Source organism: Haemaphysalis longicornis, unplaced genomic scaffold (genome assembly GCF_048455015.1).
Source record: "Haemaphysalis longicornis isolate Haplotype H1 unplaced genomic scaffold, Haemaphysalis longicornis Haplotype H1 scaffold_10, whole genome shotgun sequence".
NCBI lineage: Eukaryota > Metazoa > Arthropoda > Arachnida > Ixodida > Ixodidae > Haemaphysalis > Haemaphysalis longicornis.
This window is the reverse complement of record NW_027526204.1, coordinates 79,403,979-79,428,243: the sequence shown is the minus strand read 5'-3', so window position 1 is coordinate 79,428,243 and position 24,265 is coordinate 79,403,979. Positions and strand designations below refer to the sequence as shown.

Here is a 24,265-nt window from a genome sequence, read left to right as displayed (position 1 = left end):
TAAAACAAGGCCGAAACGCAGAGGGGACCGAGGGGGGATGCTAATATCAGAAAATTTCGGTGGCCGTTATCACAGTACGTAAGCGCGCAAAGCTGGCATCAGCCGGGGGCCCCACAAGTGGTTTTGCGCCCGCCATGGCGCAGGCGGTTTTATCAGCGTCCGACCAAGACAGACAGACAGTCGGCGTAGGAGCCCCGCCTGAGGAACGCTAACAAGCTCTCAACTATTTTGCAGTTACCGAGAAGTCGCGCTGGCTGGCGGCCATAAAAGCACGTAGGAAGGCAGCGGAGTGGGAAAGGGTAGGAGAGAGCAGCAGGAGAGTGGCTGTTTGGCTATTTTTTGCTCACACGTAAGCAATTATTTACACGTGGCGTTGGCAGAGCAGACGACGCGGTATTCGATTCGCCGACGCTCGCTTCCGCACGTCACTTTGCGGACTGTTGCTTCGCCACCTGTGTATTCTTTGAGTTGTTAGGGGGGCTCAAGTTCGCCGCAATAAACTTGTTTTCCTTGAATACAACTTCGTCGTCTTTGGCTTTGTGACATCTGGTGGAGGTGCAGGGTACATGCACCCAAAACCCTCGGCAAGTCGCGAAGCAAGCTCCACACGTACCCGTCGCCGACAGCAAGGCCTCCCACCAGAACTCGGTCTACTACCGCAGAAGGTGAAGAAGGAAGACGTCTTGAGGAGCGCCATGGTCAGCCAAGCCAATCCTCCCGTCGTTCTGCAGCAACCTCGGGATCCCCTGTCATTCCTGGGATCCCCTAGCTGGTGAAGACCCGGAAGAGTGGTTGGAGAAGTTGGAGCGCGTCCGAAGTTTCAACCGATGGAATGATGAAGAAACCCTGAGGCAAGTGTTTTTCTACATGGGAGGCTCGGATCAAATCTGATTTGAAAATCACGAGAGCTTGGTAACATCATGAAGCATGTTCCAAACAGAATTTCGGGAAACGTTCACGACTGCCGTGCGGAAAGAACCACCTGAGCTGTTGGCAGACGCGAATCCGACACCCCAACGATGGTGTTGTAGTGTTCGTTGAGGAGATGAAGATGCTCTTCAGACGAGCTGACCCCGGAATTGCAGAAGAAAAGAAGCTGTGCTTTCTGATGCGGAGAGCTAAACAACAGCTCTTCGCTGGACTCATTCGCGACCCCCCAAAAACCGTCACCGAGTTCGTAACCGAGGCTTCGATGATCGAGAGGACCCTGGAAATGCGTTCGAGGCAGTACGATCGACCACTCAACGCGTTTTTGTCGAACCCCGTCAACGCCCCTGGATTCGCGACGGAAGACGTAGGGGAAACAATCCGTCCTGTCGTTCGCAAAGAACTGAGGAAACTTTTCCCAACCACGCCGCAACCTTAAATCACCTCCCATAAAAGAACTCCAACACGCACTGGGGATGTCTACGCCATCGGAAGAACCCCGAGAACCACAAGCTATGACCTACTCCGCGGCTGTGCGTCGATCCCGCCCTGCTCTAACCCGTCGTCAACAAGCCCCGTTGTACCGCCGTCCACTGTCGCCATCAAGACCCACTGCAGCCCAAAACCAGATGCCGAGGAAGACGGACATATGGCTAACCCCCAATAATCGCCCGCTGTGCTAACACTGCTGAGAGGCGAACCGCATCCATCGTCGCTGCCCATTCAAGAGACTCGGACTGCGTGGTTTCTCCGTCGACGCACCTCGCCGTCTCCCTGGCCAACCCCCACGTGAGATTGACGAGTATCTATCTCAAACCAGCCATGGCTCAGCCCATTTCCTTCTCCGCCACCCTACCCATACCAGTTCCCTAACCGCCGTAGGAATGCTGACTTCTCACGTTGAAGGTCCCCCATCCTACGAAGTGGAAACTAAAAGCACAACTTCGGGAGATAAAGTTGCACAACCGCGTAAAAATGAAAACCCTCCAACGACGCAGCTACTCTCTGAAGACCATGAGTGACAACATGCCCCTAACCCGACGACCCGATCTAACCCTGAGGTGACTGCCTAACACGACGACACCAAAAAGGCGCGACGCGTACCCGACATGACCAAACCTTGCTATGAGAATACCACGAAAACGACGACGCACAGTGCCCGACCGTCAACACTCACAAGCCGAGATATGACACCACGACGCTCCCGGAACACGAAGAAGGCGGCGTCTGGCGTTCAGCTGTGCATCGACGGCTTTGATGTAGTCGCCATCATAGACACGGGAGCCCACTACTCAGTCATGAGCGGACCATTTGCGTCTGAGCTGAAGAAAGTTATGACCAGATGGGACGGTCCGCACATACGCACAGCAGGAGGCCACCTCGTGACGCCAAGTGGAACGTGCACATCGCGCGTCACCATAGACGGCACAGCGTACCCTGCGGCGTTCGTTATCTGCCTAACTGCTCCCGTGACGCAATTCTTGGAAGGGACTTTTTGACGGACAACAGTGCAATAATTTATCTACACACCAAGCCTATAACGTTTACCTCCGATCACTCCATGACGCCGGAACCGAACCCCTAACACCGTGCCGCTGTAAGGATCGCCGATGATCATGTCACCCTGCCACCCCGCGCAAGCTTCATGATCACCGTCTACTGTGAAGATACTCTTCCTGACGTCGACACTATCATAGAGACTGACCAAAGGTTGCTCCTTGACTGCGGTGTCTCCGTCGCAAGAGTCATTGCTCGCTTTAAGCAACGCCAATCCCAAGTTTTGGTCACTAATTTCAGCGAGGAATACCAGCATTTACACAGGGGCGCTGCAATTGCGTTCCTCGAAGAAATGCAAGCCAGCGACGTGATCACAGTTGCCGTCTTTGAACGCACACCCGAATATTACCTTCAAGCTTCCGAGTCCCTTCGACGTGAATCCGGTGTTACCGTAAGAAGAACGGAAGAAATTATTGGCTTTGCTGCGTCGCTACAGATAGTTTTTCGTCGAACTCAAAACTACGTCAGACACCTCTAACGAAGAACCGAGTAATAACCGAAGATGGAGTCCGACCTACCCGACAGTCACCGTACCACGTCTGTTCACACGAGCGGCAAGTCAACCGGACTCAAGTAGACGACATGCTCAGTGACGATACAATACAGCCATCGAAAAGACCCTGGGCTGCGCCGGTCGCACTCGCGAAGAAAAAAGATGCCACATTAGGTTTTGCGTTGACTACCGGTGACTGAACAAAATCACCACAAAAGACGCGTGCCCCCATCCCCGAATCGACGACGCCCTCGACCACCTCTGCAATGCGAAGTACTTCTCTCCGATGGATTTGAAGACGGGCTACTTGCAAATTGAAGTGGACGAGTGAAACCGAGAGAAGACTGCATTTATATAAATCGGACGGCCTATATCAGTTCAAGGTGATGCCGTTTGGGTTGTGCATGGCGCCAGCAACGTTTCAAAGAATCATGGACAGGGTGATAGCTGGCCTGAAGTGGCACACTTGTCTTGTATGCCTCGACTACGTTGTGGTATTCGCCCGGACTTTCGACGAACAACTTGCAAGGTTGCAGTTTGTACTCGAGTCCAATCATACCTCGGGGGTAAGTAAGGCTGAAGTCTGAAAAGTGCCGTTTCGCGTACGAGGAACTCAAATTTTTGGGCCACGTCGTCAACGACGCAGGAGTCCTGCCTGACCCGGCAAACACTTAAGCCATGGCGAACTTCCCAAGACCCAAAGACAAGAAGGGCGTGCAGAGATTTCTCCGACTGTGTGCATATTACCGACGCTTCGTCGCAAACTTCGCACGCATTGCAGAGCCACTCACGCGCTTGACGAAAGATAGCACCCCTTTCAGCTGGGAAAACGACCAAGAAAAAGCATTCTGCGAGCTGCAAAAACGCTGCAAAACCCGCCCGTACTCGCTCATTTCGACCAAAATGCCGAAACGGACATGCACACGGACCCCAGTGATATAAGCTTGACTACCGTCTTCGTCGAAAACAAAAGCGCTTGCGCGAAAGTAATCGCCTATGCGAGCCGTGGTCTATCGAAGGAGGAGAAACACTACTCAGCCTCTGAGGAAGAGTGCTCGCTATTATAGGGGCGATTTCAAAATTTCGCCCATACGTGTATGGAAGACCGTTCAAGGTTGTGACAGACCACCACGCGCTGTGTTGGCTCGCCATGTCGAAGGACCCCTCTGGCCGTCCTGGGCGGTGGAGCTTGCGCCTTGTTACGAATCGGCCAGCGCCGCAGTACTTCCCCGCATCAGTCCTCGGCTGTGCGGCGAAGCCACTACGTGCGCTTTGAAAACAGGCGCCACCATGTCGGTCACAAGTTGCGACAAGCCGCGTGAGACGCTTCGCTTTCGGCGCATTTCAAAACTTCGGCGGCTGCCGGCGAGGCTCGTCCCCACGCTCTTCAAGGATACAGAGGCCCGGTGAACTCAGCGGAGTCCTCCTCTCCCCCCTCTCCCGGACTCAACGTGCGCCGAGGCTATGAACGGCTTGCGAACTCTGGAAAGAGCGTTGTGTGTGTCTGTGACGTTCGTGGCATGTTGCAGCTTGTTGCGTTTTGACCGTTACCGCTTTTGGGTATAAATAGACCCCCGCAAGCGTTGTAAACAATTCCTGTTTGAGAAGCGAATCAATGCTGTCGCCCTGCTCGAGTCCTGTATTGTAGCCTCGCCCGTCGGGGCATTGTTCTTTGGCTTCGGCTCACCTCTCGCTATGAAGTAAACAGTTACGTTAGCCTATGGCTTCTGGACGTCTTCACGGCTGCAACAGCGGCTGCCCGCTCGCATCATACACGCTACCACTCGTATGTCGAAGGCCACGGAGGTCTGATCGGGTGCCCCCACTAGGTCGCAACAGCCTGCAAGAGGTCGACGTTACAATCGTCTACAAATGCGGCAGGAAACACTCCGACGCTGACTGCCTGTCCCGCGCCCCCGTCGACCCACCACCACAAGCCTCCTATGAAGATAGCGCGTTCTTCGGAGTCGAAACTGAAAGCGACCTAGCCGCTCAGCAGCGTGCCGACCCCGACCTACACGTCATGATCCACTACCTCCAAGGACCAGGGCCTTCAAACGCAACTAAACCTGCATTCAGCCCGAAAAACTCCGTCCTCGTGAATAATGTCTGCCCCGAACGAGAAAGAATCATCTTGCTATCCCGGCAGATCTTCGTGACCAAATTTTGGAAGCGTGCCACGACGACCTGTCTTCCGGGCATCTCGGCACAGCTCGCAGAATTGGAAAAATCAAGGCGAAGTACTACTGCCCCGCCTTACATCCGACGTCATCCATTACGTCCGGAGCTGCCATGACTGCCAGCGATGAAAAAAGCCCCCGACGAGACCCGCCGGGCTTCTGCAGCCGATCGCCGTCCCATCGAGGCCCATCCAGCAGATTGGAATGGACCTTCTGGGGCTGTTTCCTACGCCACGATACGAAAACAAATGGATTGTCGTAGCGACAGACTACATGACGCGCTACGCAGATACTGCCGCTCTTCCGAGAGGAACTGCACAAAAAGTGGGGACGTTCTTTATAAGCCAAGTTGTTCTGCGACACGGCACCCCTGAAGTCCTAATCACGGACCGCAGAACGGTCTTTACTGCGGTGCTTATGCAAGGAATCTTACGCCACAGCAACATGGATCACCGAAGAACGACGGCGTATCACCCCAAACGATCGGACTAACGGAACGTCTGCACAAAACGATCGCGGATATGCTATCTATGTTCGTCGACGTTGAACATAAGAGTTGGGATGAAGTCCTCCCGTATGTCACGTTTGCGTACAACGCAGCGATTCAGGAAACTACGCAGATGACACCGTTCAAGCTTGTCTACGGAAGACGGCCAACAACGATGCTTAACGCCGTGTTCCCGCACGTAGAAGAGGACGACCTCAACGCCGACGTCCAAGGATACCTTCAGCATGCGGAGGAGGCCCGCCTGCTCGATTTAGTTCGTATAACGGACCACAGCAGGTGGATGCGGGACGCTACAACCTCCGACGCCGAGATGCCGAGTACCGCCCAGGGGATCGTGTGTGGTTTGGAGTCTGGACACCTATCCGACGACGCGGACTGAGTGAGAAGCTTTTGCGACGGTATTTCGGACCCCACCACATTCTACGACGTATTGGCCTACTTACCTACGAAGTGATTCTCGATGGGGATTCCGGCACATCACGCGGACGCACGCGGCCCGAAGTCGTCTACGTGGTTTCCCTGAAACCTTACTTGGCAGGATGGTGGACTTTTTTTCTTGTTTGTTCCGACTGTTATTTTATTTTAGCATCGGGTCGGTGCAGCCTTAGAGGGGGCGTATTGCCGGGAACCATGCATTGGTTTTGTTTGTTTATGTTTTGTTTTTACTGTCCGGGCGCGTCCGGCTGTGTTATCTGTGTCCCAAGGAAAGCACGTGTTCAATTCTTCCTTTTTATGCCACACGGGTTATCGCATTCTGATACGGAGAGCGTTTCGCCCTGAGGTCACTAGCCTAGACTAATCTTCTATGATCTGCAATGTTCTGGATGTAAATCGACGGTGCGAGAACCACGTGCGCTGAAAGATAAGCGGCAGGAGAGCAGACGCTGCGGTATTCGACTCGCCGACGCTCGCTTGCGCACGTCACTTTGCTGACTGTTTCTTCGCCGCCTGCGTATTCTTTGAGTTGTTAGGGCAGCACAAGTTCGCTTCAATTAACTTGTTTTCCTTGAAGACATCTGCGTCGTCTTCTTTCTTCGTGACAATATGATTCGTGTCAAATCAGTCAGAAAAAAAACTGGACAGTGGTAAAAAATTGGGGCGCGAAATTACTCGGTGATGGAGACTACTTTGTAACCAAAGGCATAATGTAATGAGGGTCCCACAACGTCGGCGTGTAGAGATTCTTGCGCCAAAATGTGCGTTCCCGGTGATATCTCCTGCGAGTCTGTCTACCTTGGAGAGAAATTGCATGAAACTCCTTCCTATCCTGAGTACTGAAAGAAGCCGCCGTTGTCTGCGACACTTGCATTGCAGAAGTTGGAAAGAACCAGTTCAACGAGTGACGGAATGGGTGTGTGACAAAACCGTCTTTTGGAAATAAGGGCACACCAGCGAAGTACCGTCGCGACATCCTCTCCCGCCCGAGTTTTGTGAATGGGGAAGGTGCGTTCACAAGGAGGTCGCCTCTGTCGTAAGTTCGGTGGTCCAGTAGCATCCGTCATTGACAGCTCTGCAGGCCTGTAGCGCTCTTTTAGAGGAAACGTTTTCTCACGCAACTATTCCTGCACTAAAAACTCCTCCCATCGGCGTACGGCCACAACAATTCCACTCTGTGCAATAGGTTTTTTATCACCACCACTGTCACCTGCAGTGGCGGTGGGTCATTGTCGTAGCTATCGCACGGATTGTGTAAAGGGTGGCAACTCGCTCCGCACCGCAAGGAACCCCCCGCGAGCCAGCGTGCGATATCGCTGCTGGGAGAAACTTACAGGCATTTGTCCTGTCCACCACGGCATCTAATTAATTGATGATTACCTTACCAACTCGCTGCTCCGTGTGCGAAGTGTAGAGAAGCTGTCGGGCGTATCCGATGTTGAGAGATACTGAGGCTTTGTATCGCCGAACTTCACCGTGAAGAAGCGGTGACGTCAGAGGATATATGCGTACCTGACACCTATAGGCCCTGACGATTCTCAGCAGGGAATGACTTCTTAGCGGATACGGCTCAAATGACCTAGACTCACCGTTAGCTGTTTAATTTTCAGGGTTAGGATACCAAGTTAACGACTCGTTCGGCACCGCGCAATCATACCGGACCCCCGAGAGGGAAGAGCGGGCACGCCAATATTTCTTGGGAGATGTGAGCCAGTGGAAGAAGAGTTTCACTTGGTGTTGAAAGAGCTCAAGCGATTTTTGCGCACTTGGAGCTGGTAGGTAGGTTAGGGCTTTTTTGCTTGATAGACATGTATTCAATGATGCCTTGTAGATATTTTCATAAACATTTTTATTTATTTATTTATTTATTTGAAAAATATCTTACAGGCTGGATTACGGATCATGGAGTACCGGGGGTACATAGGAAAAAATGCTAGTGGGTGAAACTTCTGCCACATTACAAACGAATACACTAGAACTAATAACAGTGGTTGCACAAATGACAAGGAGGGGTTTCGGGCCACAAGATTTTAACAGTCGCAAAAAAAAACACCATGAACCAAAACAGAATTGAAGGAGGGTATACAATGCTATCGGGACAGATGTATCATTAATTGCACTCACGAAAATTTGCATGATTAGCTAAATTGATAATGACGTCGGGTAGGTCATTCCAGAGTGCTATGGCACGAGGCAAAACCTATGAATTGAATGAATTTGTTTTTCCAAAGATGCGCGTGATGCTTCGTTGATTGTGTAGTCGTTTAGACATGCGCAATTGTGCTGTTAGGTGGAAGGGTGGTGGCCTGGATGCGTGGATATATTTATGAAGCAAAGACAGGAGGGAAACTGTGCGCCGTATATCTAGATTCTGTAACGAAAGGTCATGTTTTATTTGTGTGATGCTCGAGGGGCGACTGTAAATGCGTGAAATGAACCATGACGCTCTGTTTTGAACAGCTTCTAGCTGGTTAATGAGGTACGCTTGGAAGGGGGCCCATATGGGTGATGCGAATTCCAGCCGCGGACGAACAAAGGTTAAGCTTGTTTGGGGACGTTACTTGGCGCGTTTCGTAGGTTCGACGTCAGTACCCTAGCACTCTTGATGCGTTTGCAGATATGTATTTTACATTATAATTTTCCTAAGATTCCTAATATTCTTCTAATATTCCTCGCGTCTACGACGTCTGACGATGATGATGATGAAAAAACTTTATTATAGTCGTCTCTGTTAAGACGGAGTCACTGCTTGGGAGTGGCAGTGTCCTCGTCCCTTCAGACGGCGGTCAGGAACCCATGGGCCCTGGCGGCGTCTTCCGCCAGCTGGACTACTGCTGTTTGGACGTCGGGTTGGGAGCTAAGCAGCGCGGCCTCCCATTGCTCGTGCCTCGTAATGCGTACATGTGGTGTATCCGGTTTACTGGGACACGCCCAAACCATGTGTTGGAGCGTGGCGGCCGCGGCACCGCACCACTGGAACTTGTCAATTCAACCACCACATGCATTCTACAACTCATCCAGCACTCTATAACAAGGGGTCAGCCTAAGGGGTCAGCCTAACGCCCCATTCAACCAGGTTTCCAATCTCTTGGCTGAACAGTGGGACGGAAAACTACCATATGTGATCAGCTTCGGCTAATTTGCCAGAACAGGACGCCGGGACGCTACAACGGGGCCCTAACATGAGCAAGCCAACAACTTGACTACTTTCTCCAGATACATTTTGTAATGACCGATTTCCAGTCCGCCTGCGCAACTTCTTGCTAGGTCGCATAACACCCTCGGCCTTCAAATTCTGCAAATTGTGCGCGCGCTCTCGAACATACACATTATAGGGACCCCGAACACGAGTCCTTCGAGGGAAGTGAGGCGGCACACGCCTGTGCCCGCGTTCAAACCCACCGGGTCGTTTCTCAAGAAGACGAAGTAACGCAGCCCCTTCGCTCTCTCAAGTCCGATTCTCTAACTTGATATACAGACATTCTCGCCCATTACCGCCACCACATCGCTCTTTATCCAGAGACGAGGAACCAAAGACGAGAAGCGTACGTGATTTGCATTTAACAATTTATGCTTTGTATACATATGTGTGTGTGTGCGTGTGTGTGCTGTTCAATCCTTTGAGAGAATAAACATTCGCTACAAGCGGTATAAGGTGGTTGTGCTCAGATATCAGTTCACCTATCATTTAGAGTATTTAAAATAGAGCTGAATGAGATCAGAATTTCGGAGGATTGGATATTTACGAAGTATAAACGACGAGAAGCACCGAAATTCTGCTAAAAAATAAACTCCAGAAAATGACCTTTGAATTTCACAAACAAAAAAACAAAATTCGAAAGCCGTGAGCCTTACCGATTGAAGAAAAGAGCCCCAAACGCAAAAGCTCGGGATTTAATTAAGAGGACAGGTGCGCGTTCTGCAATACAGCAATCATGCCTTCCCAACGAATACATAATGAGGTAGGCTTAGGTGTCCTCGTCACTTTCTGGTACCATTTTGCTTCATCATCTCTTTTGTTGTTGCTTATTTTTATTATCGTATAATTTCTTTGAAAAAATGCAGTCATAATGCAGTGGCGAGGGAGCTCTTGGAAGCGTTTTATATTAAGCAGAAAGGGGACAAGTGCGTCAGCGATACATCTGTGCTTTTGCGTGCCAGCGAGTTTGAGTTTTTAAAAACATCACTTTGATCATGTTTTCTGTTGGATTCCTTCCATTTAGTGTACCATAGTGCGCATGCTCCTGATGATACATGTATAAATATGAGGCGATGCTTCAAAAAATGTTAGTTGCAAGTGAGCGCTTTCCCTGTCGTCCTTCTTTACTGTCGTTGTCGAAGTCGCGCTCTCTTTTTTCAATCATAATGCAGCAACTTTCCCAAAAGCTTTGTTTAATGTATAATTTGTGTATGGCCTAGAAGTGCAATTGCGCAGAGGAAAACTTGATTAGTTGCAACTAGTCCAGCCCTATCTTTTCACACTGAGTGAGTGACCCCCCAAGCATGTAATGCCCCAAAGGGGCCGGAAACGTACCATAAAAATGAATATCCCCACTAGGGATTCATTGTCTGCCATCTAAACATAAATGGTGGACGACTTCGTTCCATCGAGAAAAGCAGACAACATGCTTATAACGCTTCTGAACGCTTTTATTGGCACTCGAAGCCCCGCTGTAAAAATATATTCGATCAACATTTCAGGTTACACAGTTACCGTTACATTCTCTCTTTTATTTTAGCGCTATTAAAAGCAGTTTTATGTCGTTATTGTCCATTACTGAAAATCTTCGCGGTGATTTCTGTACTGTACACGACAAATGGCATGCTATTTTACCTGAACTCGCCTGTGTATACCGCCAATTGCGGACGTTTCGCCTAGATAAAAAACTGTTCAGAGACACTGAAAATTAGATAACGCTATTTTGCGTCCAAGAAGCTCAGGAAAAGACAGCCGTATTTGGCGCTACATGACCGTTTTGGGCTCATCAACGAAAGTACTTTGCTTTGTTCTTTACGCCGCACGACTCACAAGGTTAACGTAAAAAAAAAATGGAACATAGAGCGAGCCCCTGATTCCTCATGTGTCAACTAACGGGCGCAAATGCTATCTTTTCCCAGTGTCTATTGTAAGTCACGGTGGGCATTTTTTCGAGCCGTGGCGACGGCGACAAAAGATAAGTTACGGGGGGCGTATTTTTTCTCGCGTTTATCGCGATTCGCCACTACCTCCGCACACAACAGTCGCAGCTCCCGGCTAGCGCACTCTTTCAGACCGAGCATTCCCAATGGCACCCGGTCACCCTTGCACTGTGTTTGGCTTCGGGAGCTGCCTGGACTGGAGGCGCACACTGTTCGTAAATGCCATCCCCGCAAGTCGAGTCTGCAGTGCCTGTGGACTGGTGCCTTCGACGGCAGCCCTGTTGCCATGCCGCCATGGACTCTGCCCGTCCTGCCTGGAGCGCTGTACCGACGGCGAGTGTGGCCAGTGTCCACTCGACAAGCAGAGATTCGAAAGCGCAGATGTCGCCTGGTCCTCATTTGCACAGGACAGCCTTTTAAGCCGCAAGGTAGGCAACAAATTGGCCCTTTTGTTAGTGTGCGCGAGAGCCTAACGCGTCATGCCTTGACTATCTGGTTACATAAGCTACCTACTCCCCACCTGCTACTGTTAGAAATTTGTCCGAGTAATATTTCGTTGTTGGCGCCTCGAATTTTAAATATCGACAGATGATGAAAGCGCTTGACACTAGGTTATCAAGAAGAGGGTCCGCTTTATGTTAAAGCTGCACCTACAGCTCCACGCCAGCGGCTGTTGTATTCGAATGTGCTATGATATTGTGCGGGTACAGATACCCTTAAAAAGCTCACGGAATTGCTGCACAAAGTCGTCGATTCGCTAACCAGCCGTGGCGCTTGTATTCTCTAAGCAGGGGGAAAAAAACCACACACTTCTTAAGATGAAGCGGGTGGTTGGGTTGGGAACTGGAAGGTGATCTAGTCGAAATTAATCTGTAACTTCATAGCCCAGGCAAGGCTTGGGAAGTCAATTACCGAAATTTTTATTTTTTATTTGCTAGTGGTGAGGTGCTTTGGTGCGATGGCGTTAGTTGCGGGAACGGTTGGCGACACTGTAGCATTGTACCCCCACATGTCGCAGAATATTCTTTCCAATGGTGCTGCACCGTCTGAAAATGAGTATGCTTGCTTTCGTTTCCACCGTATCATTGTCCTCTTTTCCTAATTACCACAGCTGTGGCTACTCTGCATTCGCTTATTTCTCGACGACTTTTTCCTGGCTGACTCATTCAAATCTTCCGGGTGGCAGCATTGACGTATTTCTTCTCTAGATTTGTAACAGTTTTGCGCACTTGCCTCTAAAACAGGAACGAAAGCTCGTTTCTCATTCCTTCCCAATTTTTGAACCAAACCCTGTAACAAATTCCTTTAATGCGGAAGGAACGCTTTCCGGTTCAATTTGAACATTGGAACGTGTCGTTATATTAACGTTTCATTTGCTTTTGTTAATAAAATAAAGCATCGATTAATTCCGAAGTGAGATAATCCCAGCAATTCAAATCTCTTTCCGAATTAAGTACATCATACGAATATGAACAGAGCCAGCCACAGGTTCGCTGGAGATAAAAAAGAATCCAAAGAAACGCGTCTAGACGACTTGTTTTAGGGAGCACCGGATATACTCCAGACATGTGTTACGGCAAATTTGGTGCTCGTTTATGTGGCACTGTCCACTTCGGTCTTTAAATGCACAGTACTAAGATTACTGCGCCTCAGATGTGCAAAAGAGAATGTTGCTGACATTCACGAACATAATTGAACTTCTTCCACAAGAAACCGCATTGAAGAGAACAATACATAGGCGTTTAATGAATGCTGGTTCAATATAAAGGGGCCCTGAAAGGGGTTTTGAGCACACTAAATGAACTAGCGCAATCGTTAGATTGGGTCGTCAACGTCATCTGTGCCAAGTATTACTCTTCTACGCGCAGTGGAAAGCTCACACTTTTGTTGCAAAATTTGTCGCTTTTTTCTCGCCCTTCCCGTCGCGTTTTCGGACGCCGCCTTCTTCACATGTCTACGTCATCGATTCCAAGATGTTCGTCATGAGCTAGACATCCTGCTATTGGGCGACTTTCTTCAAAAGAGATGAGTCGTGTGCTCAACGTCGGCTCGCCGGCTGATCTGCCGGCGTAGTGCCGGAGTGCTTGTACATTTTACGACAAACGAAAATAGAGCAAAAAAACGCTTAACCGTTTGTATTGAATGCAACACGGCCATAACACGACATGGATATTATCTTACCTGAGTACGTTCCATAAAGAAAGCGTTGAAGGCCCGTGGCACTTCTTTCGTGCAATCGCAGAGAACGCCCTGAGCCGAATGCCCGGGTTTGACGCACACATTTTATTAAACTTCAAAATAATCTAGAGATGCGTTTCGAACTAACACAACGTCACAACATGCCTTGCAAGATGAACCGCAATTGACAGACGATGGGTTGCCTCCTCCTGCCCGTCGTAAATTCGGCACTCACCTCGCGCGCGGTTTGCGGGGACGAACAGCAAATCACTTACTCTGGCGCACAAGCCGAGATAGCTTTTAGCCACGCACACTGCACATACACCATGCGAGGTTGAGTCGTACGTCGCTCGAGAAAGATAATCCAGACCATGGGAAGCACTATCCACCCGCAGAAGCACAACGTCTCATTTCATCGCGAAACAAAGGCGTCCACAACACACACACCATCGCCTTCTGTAATGCGAAACGCATCTCGCACTTCCCAATGCGAGTGAGTGGTACGCGTGCAGTACCCACATGTCGCGAGGTGGGGCCCGAGCTGAACCGGGATCACGGAACCGTAACTGACCTTTAGAGTGGTTTGTGCCTTGTTGCCAAGGCAACCGATGTTTGAGATTGTCAAGGAAATCGCGCACGCTCCAGAGCTAGAAAGCTCAGAGCCGCGGCGCAGAATGTTTTGTCAATGTTGCCACTCTCCACCACGCGTCGCCCCAAGCTGAACTGGTCACATTATTGAAGCGTTTTGTGCGCGGGTTCTGTATCGGTTTAAAATGTCTTTTTCACATGCCGCCAGCAGGAATTTCTACCGCCGCAAAATAAGACCCGGCACCAGCGGGGCCGCATGATACGGTACTTTTTGGATAAACAGTGCGCGGTGCATCAAAGAGAACGAGTGCATGACCCTCCCCGTGCGGCTGCGAGTTCGCCGCCGATAAAAAAGTCATGTGCCGCCAGCAACGTACACCGCGAAAGGGCAAGGCCAGGCCGCCGCACACATGCGGCCACGTTTTCGTTCGCTTTTCCAGCCTTGAGCGGAGTGCGGGATTCAAGGTGTCAACAAAGCTTGCCCGTAGCAGACGGCAGTATGAGCAGCGCGATATCGGAAGTACGTCACCGCCGTGGAGCGCAGCATCACGGGAGGGAATGCTGGCGCGCCGTTAATAGCGGAGAGTAATTTGAAAGGAGGAGGAAACGCGGCGCGATGATAATGTCCGGTTTTTGATTTACGATTTCTCAGCTAATACTCATCGCTTCAACAAAATTCTTGCGGGAGGAGATTGCTAATACATTGCTTTATTGGGTTACATGTACATCCATGCATCGGCGGAAGGTATTTCAGGACCCCTTTAAAGCATGAGTGCAAAACAATGTTTACAATACATATTCGCAATTAAGCAGAGTCCCTTGTTCGAACGCAGCAAGACTTGCATCTCGATGTGGGAATGGCACAGGCGAACCCGACAGAAGAAAATGTGAAAATAAATCGTCGCAGCAAACCTGGCAAACATCACTGTCCCCGCTTTCTCATGAGTGTGCGCTGTCACGAAGACTTGGGAAGTTAACTCGGGCGAAGAAACAACCCCACTGCACCTACTGATCACCGGTTACGAGAGGGTGGGCGTCTGATGCACCGCTTTAGCGATGGGAGCGGAAAAATGGAGACAGAGGCTTGAGTGGAACAAACAGAAAGAGTCTGATGTCTGAAAAGGCGAGTATCTGTACAAGCACGACAGTTTGAAACATTAACAACAAGTAACTAAACACAGTAGAGATGAGAGTAAAAAATTACGGAAGATGCAACCAAAATGCGTGAACAACGAATGTCACAAACGAGAGTTAACTATAGATACAATTAAAGCCGTTCCACTCCATGTGAAAGCTGTTGGAAGTGCAGAGCAGTGATTCGCCATAATGGGCTGTAGCGCCACTATCCCCTCTCTCTTGCAACCCATTACGGTCTTCGCCGCCCTCTCTCACTCCTCTCCTGAAGAATGGAACGGATGTTTGTCGAATGCACTTCAAATTGCGCGCCTTCGCAGTGCTCGCGCGCCCGCTGCCTGAAACTGTGCCAGCGGGAGTTCTGTTCTTCTTGTGCTTGCTTTTACTCCCGCACGTGATGGCGCCACCGACACTTTACTGCACAGTTTGCTACACGTCATGTTTTTCTTGAACTGCCACTTTTTCTTTTCGCTTACTATCGTAAAAACCAGCTCAACGGGCGTTCCTAACTAAGCGAACGTGGGCGCTGTCGGTTATTTACGTATATTTTGCCTCGGATGAACCTGCAGTTTTCTTTGCGCTAAACAACGGGAAAATGTATGACAAGCGCAAGCAATTAACGACTTTCGAACGGTTACGACTATATAAAACGCTTGATTTTCGAAGTCCCTGATGGGACGCCGTTACGACGGGACTCCGCTACGACGGTACGCTGTGGGTCTCTACTTGGGTCCAGCCAGCGAGCTACGACAAGGCGAGCGCCTAAAGTGCTGTGCACTTAAAAACATGAACCGTGCGATGCCTATGTAAGACATAAAATGGCCCCGATAGTCACCTGCCGGGCCGTGTGATGCACCGCTGTCTCGGGGGGTATGATGCCTACCTATGAAGTGCTGCTTCGGTGTAGGCTAGGCCGTTTGATGGCGATCACGGTGATTCAACACCCTGGATTACGTAGAAGTCCTCCGAGACGCTGTTCGGTAGCAGATAACGATGCACGCCTGGACACAAGTCGTCACTACACCACGGCATTCCAACTCCACTGGTTTGTCTGTGCGCGGGCGCTGCTTTCATACCCGGGCTAGTGCGGATAAAAAAGAACACGCAAAGCGCCCGGCGCTGTGGGATGGGATATTCCCCTTCTCCAAAGTTCGGCGCGGTTTGATGCTGCTAACACTACATGGCTTCGGGGACAATATCAATTCTTCTAATGGTAACGAAGCTGTGATTGTTTATTTTTTGTTATTTATTTTGCGCGCTGCGGCGCGTGAATTCGATACGTATCCGCTTCACGCCAGCGGCAGAGCGATGATTCGTGGCCGCTCGGATGGAGAAATTTCTGGAGGGTTCTCTGGGAGCATAGAAAAGAAAAATGCCGCGACCACAGCGTCTGAACCACGGAAGAAAAAATGCTACACAATAGTTTTTAAATACTGTATGATAATAATAATAATTTCTACAATAATAGTCGATGCTGTATGCTCGAGTTTGTGACAATTACGAAACCGTAGGTCCGCTCGGTGCATGAGAAAGTTAACGGCGGTGCGTTCGACCACCATATCCGTGCCGTGGGGCACTGGAACGTCAGATGTCAGATTCGGATTGCAGCTCTCAGGGATGGCGGCTGTTACGTGTGAGATGTAGCTCTCGCCTCGGTTTAGACGGCAACTGCACTATTTCAAGAATCAAAGGCTGGAAACGTGACGCCTTGTTTTTACACGCGGTGAGCGCAACGCTGTCGACTCAGGTGTTGATTGACAGACAGCAGAGCAGTCTCGTACGGCTACTCCAGCTGGCTCGACTGACTGCCTGTAAAGAACACCTGTGCGATGAATGCGGTGCAGTTCATCTATGCGAGGCGCTCTTCCGAGCTGCGTCTTCGACGAGTGCGGATGGCGCATTCACGTCTGCGTCTTCTCGGCTTTCGCGTTCCACTCTTCAAGGCGAAGGTTAAGCGCCCTCCAATATTATATGCGGAGCAGTTCTTAGTCACACGATGTCGCGCTTCGGCGTCGGCTCCGTCCACACGCTCACGGCGTATGCGCGTCGCGTCTAGGCGAAGGTGCGCGTCTCTCTGCCGTACCCTCCTCGCTCTCCACAACAGGTGCGGCGGTGCGGGAGGAGCGCGTGTACCCCGTGCGCTCCGTCGCTCTCAACAGCTGCGGCGGTGCGGGGGGAGCGCGTCTGTGCGCGCATGCGTCGTAGCTACCCGTGCGCTGCGTCGCGCTCAACAGTAACGGCGGCAGGGCGTGTACACGTGATAACGGCGTGGTGGGTGCGTGGAAAGTTCGCGCGCTTGTGTACGGAAGTGTGCGCATGCGCGTCTCTCCCCCGTACTCCTCTCCCTCGAACGCGGGCGGTGTGTATATAAGCGGCGGAGCGCGCGTTCGGAATTCAGTCAAGGGCGTATTCGCTTAGCTTTTGCTTGACTTGACGCTTTGCTTGACTCGAGTAGATGCGATGGAAGGAACGTTTTCACCAGTTGCGCAATCGCACGACCGCTCCTCAAAGACCCCTTGACAGTGCACTTTAGCGACCACAAACAGTCATCCTCTCCGTCCAATACAACGATGGCACCAAGCAATAAAGACAGACTTTAACTTTACACTCCTTGCATTCGCTTCTCCTTCATTCAATAAATAAGAATAATAAAGACGAAATAACAATTAAGCATTCCCAAACCATACCCAATTACGCAACATTCACGCGATACCCCCACCACTCTGCGACGCATTTACTTGAGTTCCCCCCGTGGGAAGATGCGGGCGGGTTTTTTTACAGCAAAGCATTACTACTTTCGTCCACCGATTTCGTCGCGGATACGCCAGTTCCCCTTTTGACCGGAGACACACCCCCTGCGACACACCCCTCGAAGCGCATCACGTGATTCGCCGGGCCCGCTCACGGCGCTGCGCAGAAGGCCCTCTTTTCAGTCGTTCTGCGGCGGCGGCCGCGGCGGTTGCGGCCGGTCAGCTGATCGGCAGCCGACCACCGCCACAGCGTCCCACGCATGCGACGCTGGGTTGTCTCGGGCGTAGTGTGTCCTCTTGCACTGCGTTCGCTGTGGAGGAGGAACGCCGCGTTCACCGTGAATGAAAGCGAGGCCGGGCTCTCTTCTGTGAGCGTTGAACTGGACCGAATGGTTTTGAGCCATGTTTCGTTACACAGCTATATAAAAGGTTAACCGAACAAAACCAAGACTCAATCCGACTGGGCCGAGCTTTTGCTTTGCATATCCGAGGTTATCTGAGCTAAGCCGTAGCCATTCATTTGTGTTCATGGTTGTACAAAACAAGAGGTCGCGGCAAAAGAAAAATCGTCGAAGAATCTGTCTTATTGGCGTCTGCAGCCACCGTAGCGGCAAGCGCGTGCGCACCCCGTGTGCAGCCTCCCCGACAGGATGCGGCCCACTGCGTGGTTATTCTTCTGCCTTTGACCTTCGTTGAAGCACGTTCCGCCGAATGGCAGGAACATCGGGCAGCTTATGGGCACAGAAATGCAGTACCGGCCCGTGGCTTTACGTGCTAGGTTCAGCACCCGAAATCTTTGGAATAAAAAACAGCCAAATCCTATCGATTCAGCGTTTACAGAAGGAACGCTAATCTGTCTGCCGTTCCTCCGAAAACCTAACGAGTTACCGTTAAAAGTTCCACCGACCCTTGAGAGAACGGTGGCGTTCCCCTGTTCCTCCCAAGTTAAACTAGTTTCAGGAACTTTTTCCCGTAGACCGCTGCTTGATAAGCACGGCTGATAGCGGACGGAAAGCAGACAGGGCAAAATGAAAAATTGAGCCTAAAAACGCTGTCGCGTTAAAATCATATTTAGGGGGTCACTTTTTTGACGTCGCTTTTTTTTCATCCGGGTTCATCTTGTGGAGGTTCGATATTTGCAGACACGTTGCAGCTAACCCCTTTAGTTGATTAGTGAATAAAAATTACCCATACAAAATGCATATTTAACCATCTTAAGTAATTTTATGCGGTTCTGTCAATGTACTGGTCAACACGCCACCTTTCGTACCGCCACTACGAGCTCCGACAAAGCAAGTTTCCGCATCCAGTAATCGCTGCTCAGAACTACAATGGCCTAAGAAACCACCATGTCGAAACTGAAGGGAGAGTAGAGAAAGCGAAGTGCAGGTAACTACAAATTTTGATTGCGCTTTAATGTAACGAGTAAAATTTCCGATACATGCAGGAGTATAAGTATTGTTTGCATCCAGCGCGGTGGCTCAGTGGCTAAGGCGTTGTACTGCTGTGCCCAAGGACGCGAGCGTAATTCCAGGCCGCGGTGACCGCTTTTCTGGTGAAAGCGAAAAGCGAAAACGCCCTTGTCTTCGTATTTTTGGCGCGCGTTAAAGATCTCCAGGTGGTAAAAATTATTCAGGAGCTCTAACCTACGGGCGCCTCATCACCTGTGTAGCATCGGCGCGTTAATCATCATAATAAACCGAAAGTATTGCTGCAATCATAAGTATCCAAGCAGATAAAAACCGGAACATTGCAGTGTTATGTGTACAAAAAATACTTATCGTTCTATACAAATCGAAAACAAATAATATCACAGTGTGGCCCTGGAAATATACCCAAGCATTAAAATTTTTCTTTAAAAGTACGTCTAAAACGATTTTGATGGAGTTTTTAGGCTTCTCTTTCGCTTTCTTATAACTCCGAAACCCATCGAAGATGCTCATTGGCGGACTTGATTAAGGCAGCCTCTGAGAAACAAAATAACGCCTGGACGCTCGCTTTGTATTTTCCTTACACAAAGCACTGTCTCACCAATTTTAAGGATATAGTATGATCGCATTCATTGAGCAAAGGTTACAGAGAAAGCTTCTGGTGTTTGTTTACACATAAAAAAATTAGCATGGTATTTCATTGATGTCGCAAATACCGAATATAAATTTGTATACCTAAGCATTCGCCGGAATTTCCTCGGAGCGTATTGTTAAGCAATCAGTGCAAGCTTACGCTTAACAATACGCTTCGAGGAAATTTCTGCGGAAGCGACGGTATATAAATTTATATTAGAGATAAAAAAATGGCCTCACGCAGCACAGCTGTCTCTTTAAATTTTGAAGTTCGAGACCAAAAGTTTGTTTTCCAGGCCTCTACACTTCTGCGTCAGTAAGGCCGAGTCTTCTTGCCCAGAACACGTGGCCACACAAATCATTGCGAAGAATATGTTCTGCGATTTTACTTTTTCGTTTAAACTCTGAAATTCTTCCGGGACCACTGGCAGCATCGAGGTAGGCATCTAGTTTCCTACTTTGTTCTATTGTTTGGCGATTCGGCTTGTAAAATAGAATAGATATGCGGGTAAAAAAGGTTTTCACAATACATGACACACCGTAAAAATTGTAATGGCCATTGGGTCACCGGCGTTGTAATACATCTACCATTAGCATGCTAACTGTTTGTTTTAACTGGCTTCATGTTATAACGTGTACTGTTTAACGTATTTTTGGTTCTCAGTGTTGCGGGTTTTACGTACAAAAAATTCAAATCCCGTTCTGAGCGTTTGGAACGAAACTGCGCAGCTGACTTCGGCACTCGTGCGGCCACCTCCATCAGAGGCGGCGGTCGCTCACACCGCCACTCGCCGCTGTAGCCACCTACCCAAAGCTGACGCAGGGAGGTCCCGTGTTTCATCGGTGCGTAGTCCGCCTCGTGCTACGGCGCATGTGCGAAACGGGGCACTGGGCGGTCGTCACATCGTCTCGAGAGCACTTTAGGACCCTCGATATGCCTCCGAAAGCGGTGGCTCGGTGGTGTGCGCATAGGGCTGAATGAGTACGGCACCTCACGTTCATGCACGGCAACCTTTCGTTTGCCTGCGGCAGTGGTATCGGCGACTTCGACAGCGGCGGCTAGGGGACACAGGAGCAGGGGCGGCTTACAACGTGACTAGCCGCGGTATATACGTACTCAAAACTCAGCCACGGAGGTCTGGTAGTTTATCCGTGCATGTAGAGGGCGTGGACGTGCCCCGAGGGGCCCCGACCAGGAGCCGAGATCTCGCCTGCAGGAACAGGCATCATTAACGGACACTCCCAGCCGCAATACATCTTCGCTGTCTATATAACGCATTGCAGGAGTGTAGCCAGTGGTGTTTCGGTGTTAGAACACCCCAGAACACCCTCCCCCCCAATGCAAAAGTAGATCAACCCATTCTGACACACACGTCCTGTGTGTTTCATTTGCTGCGCCTAACGGAGTTATAGTGGAGTACCAACTATCTCGTACCCTCCCTAGTCCTTCCTTTCGATCTGTTTGTCGACTGGGCTATTTGCACGCCAAATTGATATATTATACCTTAAAAAGTAAGGGTGTTCGTTTTCTTAAGCCAAAAAAAGACTAGCATATTGTAGGGCGCACGTTGTCTTTTTTTTACCGGTGGCGTATAACGCCCGAGAAAAATATTTCCTGCTGCCCCACTGGCGCATCGTACCTACTTCTGCAGTTCACACGTTTTCCTATGTCACTCCGGGACTAGCAGACAGTCGATTTTTTGGGATTCATAGCTAAAGCCTCTTTCAAACCTGCTTTTACAGATTCGTTGCTGGAACGCGGACCACGGCTGTGACGCTGTGGGAGCAGCACCCGAGATCCTGGAGCATTTCAACCACCACTGCCAGTACCACGTGATTTCTTGTCCTAGCTGTGCCCAGGACGTCGCCCACAAGGACATCCTCTCCCATCTGGATTCCGGATTGTGCCATGCCGCGACTGAAGAGAGCAGAAAAGCTCAGGATCGCCACGGCAATGCCATCGTAGTACCCGCAGAATATATACAGACCTTTGAGAACACGCTAAGGGAAAATTCAGCAATGAGCACGGCAGTGTTGGCAAAAATGAGCGAAGTACGAGTGTCTGAGCAGTCGAATGCTAGTGCCATCAAACAGTTACAACAGGAGTTAAAAATTCTTCTACGAGAGCTACAGGGAACACAGGCCCTTATTTGTGAGGAAAGAACCGAAATGTCGGCGGCTTTAGTTGGCATAAAAGCCAAGATCGATGCCGTTGCAGGCAAACAGGCAACAGGCAATGGCAACGCAGGGAACAGCCTGGAGAAGCTAGAGGCGTTGATTGGTGAATGCAAAACAGTAGGAACAACGAGCGGACAGGCCCTGGCAGACATGAAGGTAGATTTCAAAGAGAAGCTGAATAACCTGGAGGCTGCGTCGAAAGCGATCTTTCTGGACTTGCGCCGACAATCCGAACCATTCGAGTGGATTATTCCAGACTGGTCGAAACTGAAGCAGCAAGCTAGGGATAAGCTATTGGTGCATTTGGAAGCAGAAAAATCCAGCTACTTTCGTGGTTACTGCATACTCCCGGGGGTGCTAATTGGCATCGCTTTCGGAGGACGCCAGGTGCTTAAAATGACGATCCGGGTATGCAAGGGGGAATACGATTGCCTGTTACATTGGCCAATCAGTCAGTGTTTTTGCTTGAAGGTCGTTCAGTCTACTGGCCAGTGCTTTAATGACGCTATCGAGCTGGATACAGCAAAATTAAAACTTCCCAAATACGAAAGGCCCACAACACCGAAGAACGACCGTGTGTGGTCTGATACATTCTTTCACGTCAGTGCAATAGAAAAAGCGGGCTGCATAAACGAGGACAAACTTCATGTAAGGTTTGAACTGAAACCTTAACTTCACGGCCCATGCCGTGCAAATTGCATCTGTGTGTTCGTCCATACAGAGCTGGGCCGATAAGAAACGTTCAGCACAGCGTGATTTTTAAAGTCGCGCAGATCAGCGGCGATAGCTTTCTACAGGTGTAGGCGGCCGTTCAAAAATGAAATGCAGCTGCCTCAATTTGTTGCCCCCATTTCAAAGAAAGCTCGCCTATGTTGTTCTGACACAACACCAAGGGGCTTCATAGCGGTGCCAGGTTTTGCGGAAAACTCCCATGCAATGCATGTGTCCGTTTATGAACTACAGATCACGTAATGTATTACGGGCATGTGTGTGAATAAATCTGTGATGAATATTATATACCCCCCGAGTGAGACATAAGCTGAGTGTTAAGTGTATCGTAAAGGTTGCACTCCTTCCAGCGTGATTTGCAATGCTTGAGTATAAAAATTCTGCTCAATAAAAATTTGAGCATCAAATACACTTGGTGGTACAGGACATTGTCGAACCTACCTCATTAGGTTATGATATACTGACAATGACCCCGGAAAAAAATTTTTCGCAAAAAAGTGCATTACTGGTGATCACATGTGCAAGTCTACTCTTGACATCATTCGTTCGCAACTCACGTTTGGGCTGAGAACTGGGAGAATTTGCCTTTATGTACGCGCTACGTCCAATCCGGATATTACACAGCCAGCCGTTCAACTGGTTGCGGAATCACCGAGCGGCAAAACTCCTGGTGGAAAGACTAGCGAGAATGCGTGGTACAGTACGACCCCCTCTCCCGCCAGAATTTAGTAAATGGACGAGACACATTGACAACGTGGACTACAGTAATACCTCGTTAACTCGAAGTAGTAAAAACCGCTAAATATTTTGAGATAAGCGGGTTTTAGAGATGAGCAAAGTGGCGCGAATTGCCCTGATATATCGAGTTCATTGTAAAAAGGCGCTACTACTTACCAGATCTTCAACAGAAGCTTCTAATATTGCTTTTCACAAAGGTTTGAAAATGGAAAAAATGTACAAGAGACGTTCACCGGCTGGGTATTGCGGCACTGCAATTTTACTTGGCCGCAAAGAACTGTGTAATGCTTGTCTGCTTTGCGGTCGCACTCGGGCCTAGTAAGGGGTCCTCCTTGAAGCAGTGTATGAGCTGATCTTTGCCGCCGCTGCTCTCCATTCCGTCTTTCCCCCCACGACACACCTCTGTCTTCTAGTACACCGTACCTCTCCGCATGTCTCCACCGTCACATGACGTGCAACAGGACTGCTTGGCGAAGTTGATATGCATCTAGGCTCACACATCGCGTTCGGGGAAAACATCGGCTTTGTGGTTGGCGCGGCTAAACAAGAAAAAAATCTAGGGACCTATATATAGGCGCGGTAGCATCGCACGAATCTTGGGAAACGGTACGCGGCGCAAAATTTGCGTTCCACTCAGTCAACATATCGAGATATCCACAATTTGTCCA

The 24,265-nt window shown here is 49.8% G+C and overlaps 2 protein-coding genes across 2 annotated transcripts in view; both read left to right on the top strand.

The window, feature by feature from the left end:
- LOC144158819 (TNF receptor-associated factor 3-like) overlaps nucleotides 1–24,265 on the top strand; it is a 323,737-nt gene that overhangs the window by 121,795 nt on the left and 177,677 nt on the right. The window lies entirely within an intron of this gene.
- On the top strand, nucleotides 11,272–23,125 carry LOC144158825 (TNF receptor-associated factor 6-A-like). Its single transcript, XM_077689986.1, has 2 exons — nucleotides 11,272–11,667; nucleotides 21,696–23,125. The coding sequence occupies exons 1-2, from the start codon at nucleotides 11,386–11,388 to the stop codon at nucleotides 22,800–22,802; spliced, it is 1,389 nt and encodes a 462-aa protein (XP_077546112.1). The 5' UTR covers nucleotides 11,272–11,385; the 3' UTR covers nucleotides 22,803–23,125.